Source organism: Littorina saxatilis, linkage group LG9 (assembly GCF_037325665.1).
Source record: "Littorina saxatilis isolate snail1 linkage group LG9, US_GU_Lsax_2.0, whole genome shotgun sequence".
Lineage (NCBI taxonomy): Eukaryota > Metazoa > Mollusca > Gastropoda > Littorinimorpha > Littorinidae > Littorina > Littorina saxatilis.
The window spans coordinates 2,889,738-2,907,207 of NC_090253.1; the positions used below are offsets into that span (position 1 = coordinate 2,889,738).

At 42.2% G+C, this 17,470-nt stretch overlaps 1 protein-coding gene across 1 annotated transcript in view; it reads right to left on the reverse strand.

The window, feature by feature from the left end:
• LOC138977004 (nitric oxide synthase-like) overlaps positions 1-17,470 on the reverse strand; it is a 151,254-nt gene that overhangs the window by 85,135 nt on the left and 48,649 nt on the right. Inside the window, exons 7-11 of the mRNA XM_070349895.1 lie at positions 9,024-9,166; positions 7,831-8,005; positions 3,709-3,810; positions 3,130-3,324; positions 1,758-1,855 (exon numbers count right to left, since the gene is read on the reverse strand). Coding sequence (XP_070205996.1) covers positions 1,758-1,855; positions 3,130-3,324; positions 3,709-3,810; positions 7,831-8,005; positions 9,024-9,166 — 713 coding nt within the window. The remainder of the gene's footprint in view (positions 1-1,757; positions 1,856-3,129; positions 3,325-3,708; positions 3,811-7,830; positions 8,006-9,023; positions 9,167-17,470) is intronic.

The window sequence follows — 17,470 nt, forward strand, 5'->3', positions numbered from 1 at the left end:
CACTGTCACGCCCTCATTTTTCAACCAAATTGGTTCAAATTTTGGTCAAGTAATCTTCGACGAAGCCCGGGGTTCGGTATTGCATTTCAGCTTGGTGGCTTAAAAATTAATTAATGACTTTGGTCATTAAAAATCGGAAAATTGTAAAAAAAAATAACAATTTATAAAACGATCCAAATTTACGTTTATCTTATTCTCCATCATTTGCTGATTCCAAAAACATATAAATATGTTATATTTGGATTAAAAACAAGCTCTGAAAATTAAATATATAAAAATTATTATCAAAATTAAATTGTCCAAATCAATTTAAAAACACTTTCATCTTATTCCTTGTTGGTTCCTGATTCCAAAAACATATAGATATGATATGTTTGGATTAAAAACACGCTCAGAAAGTTAAAACAAAGAGAGGTACAGAAAAGCGTGCTATCCTTCTTAGCGCAACTACTACCCCGCTCTTCTTGTCAATTTCACTGCCTTTGCCATGAGCGGTGGACTGACGATGCTACGAGTATACGGTCTTGCTGAAAAATGGCAGCTACTTGACTAAATATTGTATTTTCGCCTTACGCGACTTGTTTAAACTTTCACAACTTCGAATTGTTCTGATCTTGTCTTGATGAAAAACGAATTCTTTTATGATTAAAGAATGTTTGTGTAACAAGCTGTCAATTTATTATTTAGATTTTAAAAGTTAGGTCTAGCGCAAAAACGAGGCGCCGTTGTTGTTAACGGAACAAGTCTACGAAAATAAATTCTTGGAAAATGTCTCACGCTCGACAGAAAGCAGCCAGGATGTTCCCGTTCGGTGAGCGTTCAAATGGAAGTATGCTTGTACTGTATTTAGACGCTCGGGGAGCTCTGTGATGGTTTACGGGAGGCTTACTGTGCCTTTAACATTCAGTGCATATACACAAAACCACCATCACATTAAGATAATCACTTCCGTCTTCCCTAAAGCAGGAAGGGTACTAAAGTTAAAAAGGACAGATTCTAACAATTATCTCTTCCGCGACCCTTTAATAAATTGTCCTGTGGGGGTTAAAGCTCAGTTGTTTTCGCAGGTTAACGATTCCGTGGAATCAAGCTTGTTGGGTTATGCTGAGGTGGGCAAGTCTTACAACGGTCGTCCTGAGCCTTGGCTCTTTGTGGTGATCGTGATCATGCCGTCAAGATCTGGTTGCAGCACCTTCTGCTTTAAGCCTCCTTATCATCTTCTGGGCTGAATCAGGTATTAACATGGATTTGAAATATATATTCTGTCACAGAATTTGGGTTTTTTCTTTGAAAGTCGTCGACACTCGTAGACACAATGACAGATTATAGAATACTTTTGAAAATGAAAATGTGACTATACAATCTAAAACACAAAAACACACCAAATAAATACATTAATCAACTAACACACACACAAAGCCAAAGAAGACCATAAAATCACATGGCTTTCATAAGTAGGCGTTCCCTTTCTTTTTTCATTAAGTCGCTTCAACCCGTTTCCCCCTCCAAGCACAAATGAAATGTGTATGGCAAATGAAACAAAACAAAACACAAACCAATACCCACAAAAAACACACAAAAATAAACAAAATCCCAGTAGATAACAAACACCAGTGCAATGCCTGGCGAACTCATTGAAGCCAAAATTCCTTTTGGATCGTTCCTGTGGCAATGGAAAACAAACCACACACACAAAAACACATACACAAAATTAAACAAAAACTCAGAAAATGACAAAGAAACATAAAGTAATTTACCTGGCGAGCTCCCTGAAGCCAAACTTCCTCTTGGATCGTTCCTGTGACTTGGGCTTGTCCCGATCCTTCTTCCACACGTGTGTCTTCCACGGCTCTTCCTGAAACACCATCCGCAGGTCATCTTACAGGCTATTCGAGCGACATTCCAAAGCGAAGCACAACAGCAAGAAGAACAAGTCGCGTAAGGCGAAAATACAATATTTAGTCAAGTAGCTGTCGAACTCACTGAATGAAAGTGAACGCAATGCCATTTTTCAGCAAGACCGTATACTCGTAGCATCGTCAGTCCACCGCTCATGGCAAAGGCAGTGAAATTGACAAGAAGAGCGGGGTAGTAGTTGCGCTAAGAAGGATAGCACGCTTTTCTGTACCTCTCTTTGTTTTAACTTTCTGGGCGTGTTTTTAATCCAAACATATCATATCTATATGTTTTTGGAATCAGGAACCGACAAGGAATAAGATGAAAGTGTTTTTAAATTGATTTGGACAATTTAATTTTGATAATAATTTTTATATATTTAATTTTCAGAGCTTGTTTTTAATCCGAATATAACATATTTATATGTTTTTGGAATCAGCAAATGTTGGAAAATAAGATAAACGTAAATTTGGATCGTTTTATAAATTTTTATTTTTTTTTACAATTTTTAGATTTTTAATGACCAAAGTCATTAATTAGTTTTTAAGCCATCAAGCTGAAATGCAATACCGAACCCCGGGCTTCGTCGAAGATTACTTGACCAAAATTTCAACCAATTTGGTTGAAAAATGAGGGCGTGACAGTGCCGCCTCAACTTTCACGAAAAGCCGGATATGACGTCATCAAAGACATTTATCAAAAAAATGAAAAAAACGTATGGGGATTTCATACCCAGGAACTCTCATGTCAAATTTCATAAAGATCGGTCCAGTAGTTTAGTCTGAATCGCTCTACACACACACACAGACAGACAGACGCACATACACCACGACCCTCGTTTCGATTCCCCCTCGATGTTAAAATATTTAGTCAAAACTTGACTAAATATAAAAACGCTTCGAGGTATCACACCATGCCGTCTCAAAACTTTGCAAGCCGGATGAATTCATAAAGATTTCAAGGTAAAACATCACACCGATGAACAAAATGTTTCGAAAAAACACACCATGCCGTCTCACACGCTTTGGAAGCTAGTTGAATTCCTAAAGATTTCAAGGCAAAGCATCACACCAATGAACAAAATGCTTCGAGTTACCACACCATATCGTCTCACAAGCTTTGCAAGCCAGACTATACATTCTAAGGCAAAGCATCGCACCAATGAAAACACATGTTTCGAGTGAACAAAGTCATCAGATCGTCTTAAAAGCTTTTTAAGCCAAATCAACATACCTGATACTCATAGGAAGGTTTGAGCTTGTAGAGCAGCATCTCTTGGTGAAAGACGGGGGTGAGGGAACCGCTCATGGGGGGTACGATCCATACCCAGTCGGCAGGACAACCTCCCCTCAGTCTCTGCTCGTTCTCCAGATGTTTCATGAAGGAGTCTGAGGCTGCGTGGTGGTCTGTGATGGTCACCCCTGAAGCCTGGTACAGGAAAATAATGCAAGCACAAATGAACTGAGAGGTGGTGAAAGTTAGATGACAAGGCGCATTATAGAAAGGACAAAGACAGAGAAAAAATAGCCATTGAAAAAAATCCAGAGACAAGACAACATATTCAGACAGACAGACACATACACACAAACAGACAAACACAGAGATACATTGACAGACAGACAGACAGACAGACACATAGATACACAGACGGACAGACAGACAGACAGACACAGACAGACAGACACATAAATACACAGACGGACAGACAGACAGACAGACAGACTGACAGACACACTGAGAGCCAAGAAACCAGCAACACAGCCAGACAACCATCATGCCAGACAAGCCAGCCAAGACAGACAGAAACAGTACCTGAAAACTGTGTAGAACAGCAATGTTGACTTCAACCAGGGCTCGATCTTTCCACAGAGAGGAACTCTTCCTGACATCCAGGCCCATGTTGACTGCCACTTTCTGCAATGAAACAACACAATCCACTTGCGGTTACACGGAGTTAAATCATGAAATAATTCCCAAGGCATAGTCTCGAATTTGGCCCGTGGTAGTTACGTCACATACTGAACCTGAAACTGAAAAGAGCGACCGTTCAAGATTCACTCAGAAGGACTGCCCTGGAAGGCTATAATGGCATAATTATAGGTTGTAGGGAATATACCAAACAATAAACAAAATCAACCACACCTTCAACCTTACACACACCTTCAACCTTACACACGGCGGAATCGGGTTGTTGCCATCCCCACTATTCACATGTATATATGCAGAAAACTTTTGAGTTTATGTGGGTGTTATTGTAGAGGGAGGGATGGTTCTATCTTAGGCCAACAACAAAAAAATAGTCTGTTTACGGTATCCCGACCGACCCTATTTTTTCGCGCGACCCTAAACTTTTTTTTGGCATTTGGGGGAGAAAAAAAAGTCTTTGTTTTTTGGCAAAATAACTTAAAGGCACAGTGCAGCTCACAGTCTTCGTTTTGCGTTTTTGTTGCAGCTGAGTGCATTTACAGTTCAAAAATCCTCCTATGGTAGTAAAACAAACCCAAAACTACCCAACGACGACATCTCTGAAGCTCGACAGTTGGCTTGTTCACGCGAGTGCATAAATTAACCTAGTTATTACGTGGTGTTTGGTCGGAGTTCGATTCAACTGAGTGATTCCGGCCTCCATTTTGTTTTACACAAACTCATGATGATGTCTGACATAGTTTGCTAGTGACGTGTCTTTTTGTGCATGATGTGGTGATCTAATCTAATCTACCTGATCTAAATTTAGATCCAAACATAGGTCAAGACCAGCCGGGACAGAGTCCGAAATTAATTCGTAAACAAGAAGGGCAAAGCCCTTACGACTCACATGCTTGACCTTTACATGACCTTGACCTTCAGCTAAACCTAGTAACGACATCATACACTAAGAACTGCTTTACACAATTTTCCTACCAAAATACATGTGACCTTGACCCAAGGTCAAGGTCATCCAAGGTCATGCAACACAAAGCTGTTAATTCAAGACATAGGGAGTACAATGGTGCTTATTGGCTCTTTCTACCATGAGATATGGTCACTTTTAGTGGTTCACTACCTTATTTTGGTCACATTTCATAAGGGTCAAAGTGACCTTGACCTTGATCATATGTGACCAAATGTGTCTCATGATGAAAGCATAACATGTGCCCCACATAATTTTTAAGTTTGAAACAGTTATCTTCCATAGTTCAGGGTCAAGGTCATTTCAAAATATGTATACAATCCAACTTTGAAGAGCTCCTGTGACCTTGACCTTGAAGCAAGGTAAACCAAACTGGTATCAAAAGATGGGGCTTACTTTGCCCTATATATCATATATAGGTGAGGTATTAAATCTCAAAAACTTCAGAGAAAATGTGAAAAATGTGAAAAATAGCTGTTTTTTAGACAACATTTATGGCCCCTGCGACCTTGACCTTGAAGCAAGGTCAAGATGCTATGTATGTTTTTTGGGGCCTTGTCATCATACACCATCTTGCCAAATTTGGTACTGATAGACTGAATAGTGTCCAAGAAATATCCAACGTTAAAGTTTTCCGGACGGACGGACGGACGGACGGATGGACGCCGGGACGGACGGACGGACGACTCGGGTGAGTACATAGACTCACTTTTGCTTCGCATGTGAGTCAAAAAATCGCAGTTCTTGACTCTTTGGGTGCAAGTCAATGAAACTTGGTAGTTCTTCTAACGGATAGCCGCCTGAGGTATGACTAAAAGCCCCAGGGGCTCCGTGCACCTGGATTTGACAAGTTCAGTACCTTTAAAAAATATGTTTTTTTGGAGAAAAATAGAAAAAAAAATCCCGACCTACCGACCCTACTTTTTTGCCCATGTTACCGTAAACAGACTATTTTTTTGGTGGCCTTATTAAAAAAAATCTGGCTCTGATATTTCAGATGGTGAGCTGAATCGTTAATTAACATTGAAAAGACTGTGCCTTTAAGCACGCTTCGGAAACCAATTAGTAATGCCGAATGCTTGTCAAACGCAGCACCGCCTCAGATAATTTGAAAAGACGAGTCTTGTCTTAATGGTCGCTATAGTAATGATCGTTTGTACGTTATCAGAAGTAATGGCGTATAGTCTCGCTCCAATTTGAACATCGACAGCGAGGATTAACATCTCTTTTGAATGTAAACAGGCAGAGGGGCAGGTAGCCAAACTGAATGACAAAACGACGCATGATTATCCAGAAAGACAATCGCTTAGGCAGACAGAAAGACAGAGAACACAGACAAACAGAGCGATATAGACAGACAGACAACACAGACAAACAGAGCGATATAGACAGACAGACAACACAGACAAGCAGAGCGATATAGACAGACAGAGAACACAGACAAACAGAGCGATATAGACAGACAGACAACACAGACAAACAGAGCGATATAGACAAACAGAGAACACAGACAAACAGAGCGATATAGACAGACAGAGAACACAGACAAACAGAGCGATATAGACAGACAGACAACACAGACAAACAGAGCGATATAGACAGACAGACAACACAGACAAACAGAGCGATATAGACAGACAGACAACACAGACAAACAGAGCGATATAGACAGACAGACAACACAGACAAACAGAGCGATATAGACAGACAGACAACACAGACAAACAGAGCGATATAGACAGACAGAGAACACGGACAGAGCGATATAGACAGACAGAGAACACAGACAAACAGAGCGATATAGACAGACAGACAACACAGACAAACAGAGCGATATAGACAGACAGACAACACAGACAAACAGAGCGATATAGACAGACAGAGAACACAGACAAACAGAGCGATATAGACAGACAGACAACACAGACAAACAGAGCGATATAGACAAACAGAGAACACAGACAAACAGAGCGATATAGACAGACAGAGAACACAGACAAACAGAGCGATATAGACAGACAGACAACACAGACAAGCAGAGCGATATAGACAGACAGAGAACACAGACAAACAGAGCGATATAGACAGACAGACAACACAGACAAACAGAGCGATATAGACAGAGAGACAACACAGACAAACAGAGCGATATAGACAAACAGAGAACACAGACAAACAGAGCGATATAGACAGACAGAGAACACAGACAAACAGAGCGATATAGACAGACAGAGAACACAGACACACAGAGCGATATAGACAAACAGACAACACAGACAAACAGAGCGATATAGACAGACAGACAACACAGACAAACAGAGCGATATAGACAGACAGACAACACAGACAAACAGAGCGATATAGACAAACAGACAACACAGACAAACAGAGCGATATAGACAGACAGACAACACAGACAAACAGAGCGATATAGACAGACAGACAAACAGAGCGATATAGACAGACAGACAGACAAACAGAGCGATATAGGCAGACAGACGGACAGACAACACAGACAAACAGAGCGATATAGACAGACAGAGATCACAGACAAACAGAGCGATATAGATAGACAGACAACACAGACAAACAGAGCGATATAGACAGACAGAGAACACAGACAAACAGAGCGATATAGACAGACAGAGAACACAGACAAACAGAGCGATATAGACAGACAGAGATCACAGACAAACAGAGCGATATAGACAGACAGAGAACACAGACAGAGCGATATAGATAGACAGACAACACAGACAAACAGAGCGATATAGACAGACAGAGAACACAAACAGAGCGATATAGACAGACAGAGAACACAGACAAACAGAGCGATATAGACAGACAGACAACACAGACAAGCAGAGCGATATAGACAGACAGAGAACACAGACAGACAGAGCGATATAGACAGACAGAGAACACAGACAAGCAGAGTGAGGGCTTGCCAGATTGCCAGACACAAAGAAGCAGACAGATACAACACGTACAAAATCGACCAAACAAGGAGTGCCTCAGCGTGACAGATATGTTACACAGCCTACCTCCAGGATGTTGTATCTGTTGGGATCACAGAAGTCACGTGCCCCAATCTCGGTGCCCATGTACCAGCCGTTAAAGGGGCAGGCAGTGAACTCCAGTCCCCCGCAGTCAAACAGCATGCCGGACACTGCGGGTAGCGTGAACCACTTCATCCCCATCTCAGCGAACCACGGGTACCTGTAGATTGCACACAGACCAACACTTTCAACTTTGAAACCAGCACGAAAATCCAAAAACAGATACAGTGCTAATGTTCCAAAATGCAGGATAACACAACAAGAATGGTAAGTTATTGGAACGTTTAAATTATGACGCAAGTATTTAATTTATTTTATTAAACAAAAAAAATAATACAAATTTTAAAATAATGAATGAATAAAAATGTTATCAAAACTATATTGGTGAATGTCTTGTTTTGTCATAAATCAAACGTTCCAGTAACTTACAATTCTTGTTTGAACGAAAAGCCAACATGCAAACAACATGGCTGACACAAATCCAAGTGTGTGAAGTTTCTTTTTAAATTAAAATAAATGTTTTCTTTCGAGAAAGTGATATTTTTCAAATTTGTTACCCAAACGTGACCCTGCAGTTACACTGATTTTTGACGTGTGTCAACCAGCCATGGATCATGTCTTGAGATCGTACAATCCTGAATGTGCATACAGTGTCAAAGTTCAAGTTGCAAAAATATTTACGAAATTGATGATTTTCGACTTTTGGCCCAATTATAACGCCACTGTGAGCTAGATATTTGACGATGGTCATAACGGACTTGCTTCATAACTGGAGGTCATGAAACCCTAGAAGATGTTAAGTTTTAAAACTTTAGCTCAAAAATCAATCTGAACTTAACTCCACTCTACGGCCGGCCGAACTAACACTCTTATAAAGATACAATACCGGTTTAAAAACAACAACCCTCTTTTTGGAAGTGAAATCTCTGACGTCAGAAGCCAAACGAAAGGACAAAAAGACGTCATGACATGAATAATGGCGTGACGTCTTCTGTATGTCTCCCGTGGAAGTGACAACGAATTCCGAGAACGAAGTTCGTCTCGGTGACTTCAACATATCAGCACTAAAATTAATCGTGAGGTCGCCACCAGGCTGTGCATGCATCGGTATGATATGTCATTAAATATTAAGGTCTATAACCTTGTGATGGCTCAGGTGAGACATAGTTCAGGCTTACGTTGGGTGTTTGAAGTTGACCTCGAGGATGAGTTCCGGGGGGACCTCGAATATCTCGGGGTCCTGTCCAGCAGCAGACAGCACCAGGGGAAGCACGTCGAACGGCGTCATCGTTTTCGGCTTCCACCCCAGATTCAGCACCAGCTGCAATCAATACAGAATGGCTGTTAATGCTGTGGCCTTTTTGTTGGCGTTATTGTTTGTGTCTTCATTTGGTCGTCGTAGTAGTCGTCGTCGTCTTCCCCCACTTCGTTAGGACGTTCTTTTTATTGTCTTCGTCATCATCATCATCATCATCATCATCACCATCTTCATCATCATCATCATCATCATCACCGCCACCATCTTCTTCACCATCATCATCATAATCATCACCATCATCATCATTATCATCATTTTTACTGTCGAGGTCCCCGTCATCTCCTCTTCAGTCTCTAAGTTGTTGTGTTGTCCCTACTGAAATTCTTAGCATCTAAAAATGACAGCGCGCATTGGAGACCTCATCACAAATTCACAACCTTGGTCAATTAAAGATTCTGTGTTCTGTATTCTGAGAGCTAGAAGAGCGGCAGAATGCCACTTGTGTCATCGCTTCAATCTTCTTACGGCTACTGTTGATTTTTTTAATGATAACTCTTTTATAGAGACGAGGACGCAATGTTCAAGCTCTCTAACCAGTTCCAAGGTGTGAGAAGATGATACAAATCTGACTTCAACTCACCCGACACCGCAGGACCAAAATTATCGGGGAACTATCATGAAATTCACGAATGCTTCGCTTTTGTCTCAACGCCGATATTAAAAAAGAAAACAATTTTGAGAAAGGCCCGTCAATAAAAAAGGATTTTGGCGGAAGTTGACCTCGTTAGACCCGCAATGCACATCCTTGACTTCAGAGCACTATCATCCTTCTTCAATGCACATGTTTTAAGGCAGAATGGGACAAGAGAGAGAGAGAGAGAGAGAGAGAGAGAGAGAGAGAGAGAGAGAGAGAGAGAGGAGAGACACAGAAAGAGAGAGAGAGAGACACACACACACACACACACACACACACACACACACACACACACACACACACACACACACACACACACACACACACACTTACAGAGGCAGAGAGATCAAAAAAGCGAAAGTGAGAATGGACAGAACTGCGCCAGTGCACCGTGGAGTTCAATCGATGCGACTCAAGGAGTTGTATCAGGCCTTTAAAGGCCAACATCCAAAAGAATTTTTCTCCTGGAGCGACCTAAACTTGAACCCGTCGCTATTCTTGCATGTCTGTTTACTTCGTGCTGCACGCAAAAATCGAGCGACTTCCTTGCCGCGTGGATTGACGAAGCTATTTTATTCTCGTGACTGAAAACACTGCAGTGCGTGCAGTTTTTGACGAGCCGCAGGAGCGGCGACTCATATGGTCTCGGCTCGAAAGCTGTCTGTGGAGGCTGCGTGCTATAATTAGCTGACCTGCTGCGCGAGCAGTCACTGCAGAGTTTTGAGATAACTTTGTAACACGTTTTATTTTATGCTCCTCAAGAATACAACTTTGGGCAACGTGCCACGTAAAACTACACGCAACAAGGATTCAGTAGGTACCAAACATGCCTTGGTCAGAAGTAGAATGTAAATGAATCTTTATAAAGAAGTAGGCTACTTCAAACGACAGCCACAGCCACGGTTGGGTTCACGGCATCAAACCGATGCGACTCTCCGTCATATCATACACGCAATCTATCAAATAGATGACTAATAAACATGTAAACTACATGTATACGTCTATCGTCGGACATAAGAAAGGAGAGCTTCCCCCGGGCCTGTGCATGTGTTGTTCGTTGTGCGTGTGAGACAGACCTCTTTCGCTTCAGTCTTGCAGAATTTAAAGACGAATACAGGTAAATCGTGCATTATACTAACTGTTTGGTAAAAGTATCAAACGTTTCTTTTTATAAATAAGTGGCAGGCTTACAGGAATACAAAGAGGCGCAAGTTGAAAGTAATGGATATATCTCTGGAAGATGCCATCAGTCCAAGTTGTCAAATGATATCAAAGATGACAGAAACAGAAGTTTTCCATACAAATGTTGGTGTTTCAAAGGAAGTTGGCATTCTTTCAGATAATGATATAGACGAGGTGGCTGTTTGTTATGAAGTTTCAACAAGCCAACATTCAAATGATTTTACTTCATCTACAGATTTTTTAAATTCAGCACTTTATAACTGTCATTATGAACTTGGAATCAGAGAGAGACCGTCTTTCCATTGTCATTCATGCCATAGATTTTTGTTTCAGAATCAATGTTTCACATGGCGTTCACAAGAGAGCATGCGAAGTTTCCGACAGTCTTTAGGATTTGTAAAAAAGGCCGTGTTTTGCTGTACATGCAAAAACTACCTGTCAAAAGGGAAAGTGCCTAACAGATTGCAACAACATTCCTATTTTAAGCTCAGCCACACGCCGACATGGAAGTTCAATGGTACTTTCAAACTTTTTCTTCTCTTCGTCGTATTTGATTTCTTTCTATTTCACAAGTCGAGTGCATATGATTTCGGCTCGTGTTCATCGTGAGATGGACTTAGTTTCTTGTATTCTGTGGGTTCGACAGATTAACTAAATGTTGTAATTTCGCCTTACGCGACTTGTTCTCTCTCTGTTGGCAGCGTGTAATGCAGCTGGTTAGAAATTAGAGTATTATTTTGCAAAGTGTGTTTCAAAAGTTTGTCATGAGCTGCTTTAGGTTTGGGGTGTGGGTTGGTTTGATATTTCCTCCTTGCAGATCAAATCTGTATTCATTTTTGATGTTGTGTCTTATTTTGTGAAAGGAAACATGCAGACTGACTGAACGCATATATATAATTATGTAACTCATAAACACATGGGTGTAGTTATGTTCAAGAACACACACACACACACACACTCACACACACACACACACACATACACACACACACACACACACACACACACACACACACACACACACACACACACACACACACACACAACTGTGTAGATGTATCGTACACCTGATATATTAAATTGAAGTTCACGAAGAAATCGTTTTATTTCTGTGTCATTCAACATCTATCAGACAAATTGAAACTGGTACAAATATTCAATAATGTTGCGATGTGGAAATGTATGGCATTCCGTTTGTCAAATAATTATTTGGATACTTTTTCATGTTTTTTTCACAAATGGACATGATATCGCAAAAGATAGACAACGGCAAGATCATTCAAGTATGTACATGCTTGTTGATGTCTACTTAGGCGATGCTCAGAACACTAGTTAGATCTTCCGAGATTAAAAAATGACGATGATCTGTAAACAAACCAGGACAAGGAAAGAAAGACAAAACGTATTTGAAAACAAATCATACTATACAGATTGACAAACTGAAACTTCGAACTCTGTTGATATTTCACGGGAGATGAGGTATGGTGCAAACGTATATAATTATACTGACTACATTTTGTTACGTACTCATCAACAACAACAAAAACCGATATAACCAAAGGCACACACACACACACACACACACACACACACACACACACACACACACACACACACTTTGCTGGTTTGCTGATCAATGTCACAGGAAACGAATGAACAACAGAAAGCGTGATGAATTCCTGGCCAGAAATCAGTCACAAAGACCTGAAACGGTCTGCTGAATGGAACTGGTAAATGTACACATTTGAACTGCTGTCAAAATTACTATGTAATACGATATTCGGGTTTTAAAATTGGTAGCAAATTACAACCAATAATGATGTTTTTTGCTTCGGCATTGAAGCAATGTTCACTATTTACTAACAAAATAATTACGAAATAAACACAAAACCAAATCAGTGAGGCAGAGGGGACAAAAAGCCGAGCGGGTGTGTGGTGTGTGTGTGTGCGTGTGTGTGTGCTAGTGTGTGCCTGTGTGTGTGTGAGTGTGTGTGTGTGTGTGCCAGTGTGTGTATGTGTATGTGTGTGTGTGTGTGTGTGCGCGTGTGTGTAGAGCAATTGAGACCAAACTACTGGACCGATCTGTCGAACCCACAGAATAAAACTGCACGCACTGCAGTGTTTTCAGTCACGAGAATAAAACAGCTTCGTCAATCCACGCGGCAAGGAAGTCGCGCAATTTTTGCGTGCAACACGAAGTAAACAGACATGCAAGAAGAGCGACGGGTTCAAGTTTAGGTCGCTCCAGGAGAAAAATTCTTTTGGATGTTGGCCTTTAACTCCACACTTTATCAAATAGTCTCCTGTCCGCCCAGCCGACCTTCCCCTTGACCCTGCTTGTGACCTCGATTCCGGTTATTCCCCTTTTGGCGGGACATTTTCTGGGGGCATACTTCAAAGTGCACTGTGTGTATGGAGAATAAAAAGTTGACTTGAAGTACACACAGAGATCTATTCGAGTCACTTTGCACCCGATTCTAAAGCCGAATACAAAATAAATCCTGTGTAGGCTGTGGATCAAGTGGTCGTCCCGAAGCTATCGGCTTGACCCTGCTTTGTGACCTTTGTGAATGTCTTGTAGGCCTTCGTAGAATGCCGGTCAAAGTCATTCTTCCGCTTTATGAGAAAGCCGAAGATGTCAAAAAATCATATCTTTGGCGCATGAACAAAATTGTTTGCAAAAGTCAATGAGAATGGATCCTCAACGGGAAAACCGATCGCCTTCAACTTGCCCCGCACCTCACCTTGCACACACACGTTCTGGTTATTGGGGTCGGTGGGCACTTGCACTTGTTCCGCACACTTTGCCAACTGGATCAAGCTGTTCTTCGTGTATCCAGTTATCGTAATTCCTCTCTCTTGAAGATACTTTTTTAATCTAGGTACGTCAAAAGTAGCAACGTTTGTAGCACAAATTCCTTCTGTCGCATCACTTGTCGCCATGTTTGATGCCCCCACAAGGGGCACGGTACTCTGTAAGCACCCAAAACCTTAAAGAGAGATAACTGGCGGAAACCTTCCTATTCAATAAAGTCCTCAAGGAGAACATGCCTCACTCCTATAATTCCGCCATTTTGTCAGAAAAGCGTTACGCTTTCCGTTCCAAGGGACGCCCAAGATGTTTGCGAAATAGCTTGCTCATTTACAGGGCTAACATTACTGTGATACAAGTATTTCATTGTGAGTGAATGTACACCCTTGTTGCTTGCCGTCCAGTTCAATGGTGTTACAAGTTTGTTTTCACTGAGATAAACCAATGATCGCGCTAACTAAGCTATTCACAAAAAGTTAAGGATCACTTGCACACAAATTCATAACTTTCCAAATAAGAAAGCCAATGCGTTGGTATTTGGCAAACGTTTAATTCAATGCTTTAGCAATAACGATACAACATTTCCTTCAATTTCGAGCAATCGTTTGGTCTGTACATTTTATCAAAGTGTGTACGTATCGAAATTTAATTTCACAAAGTCGTTGAAATCACAAGACATGGCATTCAGATGCTCTCAAAAGTTCAGTAATGCGTGTAACCGCCCTGGCTGTTCTGGCACTCGACGCAGCGAGTCCTCATAGAGTTGACCAGGGTGGTGAAGATCCTCTGTGGAAGCGCCTGCCACTCAGCCTGCAGCTCCTGGTAGAGGTGCTGAACATCCCTGGGGGTGGGGGGGGGGGGGGGGGTGGTTGCTCCTCACTTTGCGATCCAACTCATCCCAGAGGTTCTCAATCGGGTTGAGATCAGGACTGCATGCTGGCCACTCCATTCTGTTGACTCCAGACTGCTGCAGGAAGTCGTTGACCACCCTTGCCCTGTGGGGGCGAGCGTTGTCATCCTGGTAGACAGCCTGCGGTCCCATCTGCTGCGGTGTAGGCACAGCCAGCGGTCGAAGGATCTCATCCCGGTATCGGAGGCCAGTGAGGTTACCCTGTACATGAAACAAGGGTGTTCTGTGGTGAAGGCTGAAGGCCCCCTAGACCATTACAGAACCTCCACCAAAGGCCACCTTTTCTTGGACAGTGGCGTCAATGCAGCGTTCCCCTTGGCGCCTCCAGACCCTCAGTCGGTCGTCGTTGTGGTTCAGGGTGAAGCGTGATTCATCACTGAACAGGACCTGGGACCATGGCTGACGTGTCCACCTCACGTGACGTCTGCAGAAGGCGCGGCGTGCTGCCCTATGGGCTGGAGTTAAGCGTGGCCGTACAGCTGGGCGACGAGAACGGAGGCTAAACTCATGAAGGCGATTCCGTATGGTCTGCTGGCTGATGTTGGTGTTAGTAGCCACCCTCAGCTGCCTTCGAATAATGCTGGAAGAGGCTGTTCTTGTTTGCAAGGCTAGTCGTTCAATGAGACGATCTTCACGTGGAGTTGTCTTCTTTGGTCGCCCAGGTCTGCGTCTTTCCTGGACCCTCCCAGTGGCTGAGAAACGTTGAACCAGTCTGACAATGACCGAGATGGACACTTGAAGTCGCCTGGCCACTTCTCGCTTGGGGACACCATCTTGGAACCATGCAACAGCTCGTCCCCTCTCAAACTCGTTCAATTTTCGTCGGGGAGGCATTGTCAGAAAATGCCTAATACTGGTGGTATGTCTTCTCAAAAAGCCAAGCAAGTGACAGCATCTCACACATAAACAGCAGTGCTTGCACGTGCATAATGGTTTTTCCATGTGGCTTGTGCAATGTGTTCGGGCTGAACGGTCCAAAACAAGGTCCTTTTTTGCAAGTTTCCGCTTTTTCTTTTGCTACCAAACTCAGTAGTACAGAATCCCGTGCAATTTTCCCACTAACACAACATCGCCCACTTACCGCTGAACAAGAATTCATAACAATTTGGTTTGACTGAGAAATAAAGAACAGTAGCGAACTGATTTTATTGACCACCTGTTTTCTCATAGTGATCCTTAACTTTTTGTGAGTAGTGTATTTTAGAAACCGATCTTTTTTTTTCTTGAAAGTAGTTAATATAAGATGTTTGGTGGCTTGTTGACAGACCAGGTTTTTTGTTGGTCCAGGGGGACCATATCGTCTTTTGTTTCATCTTTATCGACCAAGGCCGAAGGCCGCGGTTGATAAATATGAGACAAAAGGCGATATGCTCCCCGAGGACCAACAACAAAATGCTGGTCTGAAGACAAGCCACCAAACATCGTTTTTGTCATCATTTTGGTTGTGCAACAAAATGCACAATAACCCACAGGGAGGCGAATTTTTAGAATCCAACTCCGGGCCACAAAACATCGTCACAGTAGCTCGAGATAACGTCAACCTTGTATGTGACGTCATACGTGGCTTGTTGACGCTTTTCTTCGAGTCTGAAAATGTACAGAGCTGCGATCTTACGTGTGAGTTCAGTAAGTGTTGAGCATATTTCTTTTCTTTTTAAGTGTTTATGACTTTTCGTTGTGGATTTTGCGATTACAGAGATAAGTTGCAAATTGACCATGAGTCGCCGCGGTAATTATCAACATTGATTGGGTCTTTGAGACTGAATGCTTACAATCGTTGTCCTCGGAAACACAAATCCAAAGCCGCGATGGTTCCACACATCAAACAATCAGCCTGATAGGCTTTTGCTTTGACAATCCACGTTTCACCTGAAAGCTCAAACCCATTCACCACCTCGATTTATTGCCTGGGGAACATGAGATTTATTTCCCAGGTGCTTGTGAATGAAAACTCTTGAAAACACATCAAAAAAGTCTGTCAGACATGTTACTTTGAGATCAGAAGAATAGGTTCCATAAGAAAATTTCTCACTGTTGATGCCACTAAAACTCTCGTTACATCCTGCATTCTGTCCAGATTAGATTACTGCAACTCCCTTCTCATAGGCTGCCCTGACTCCACTCTCCAACCCTTGCAAAAAGTACAACACTCTGCTGCACGTCTCATTTTCAGAGCACAGCATCGACAACCCTGCACTCCTCTCATGAAAGAACTTCACTGGCTTCCTGTATCTGAACGTATTAGGTATAAAGCTGCCTGCTTCTGCTACAATATCATCTCTGAATCGGCACCTGCCTATCTTTCTGAACTGGTCTCTCTCTACACTCCCTCTCGCACCCTTCGTTCTTCTGATGATGCTCGACTTCTCTGTCAAGGTCGCTTTAAACGCAAGGCTCATGGCTTCCGCACGTTTTCGTATTATGGACCTCAGTTATGGAATTCACTCCCCTTTCAATTACGTCACTCTCCATCCATTTCATCTTTTAAGTCCAATTTGAAAACTCACTTGTTCCAACAACACTACGGATAGTTCCTTAGTATAGAGTCTGGGGATGTGAGATGTGCATGATGTGTTGACCTCATGACCTCAGTTATGGAATGACCTCAGTTATGGAATTCACTCCCCTTTCAATTACGTCACTCTCCATCCATTTCATCTTTTAAGTCCAATTTGAAAACTCACTTGTTCCAACAACACTACGGATAGTTCCTTAGTATAGAGTCTGGGGATGTGAGATGTGCATGATGTGTTGTTTGAATCTGACAGT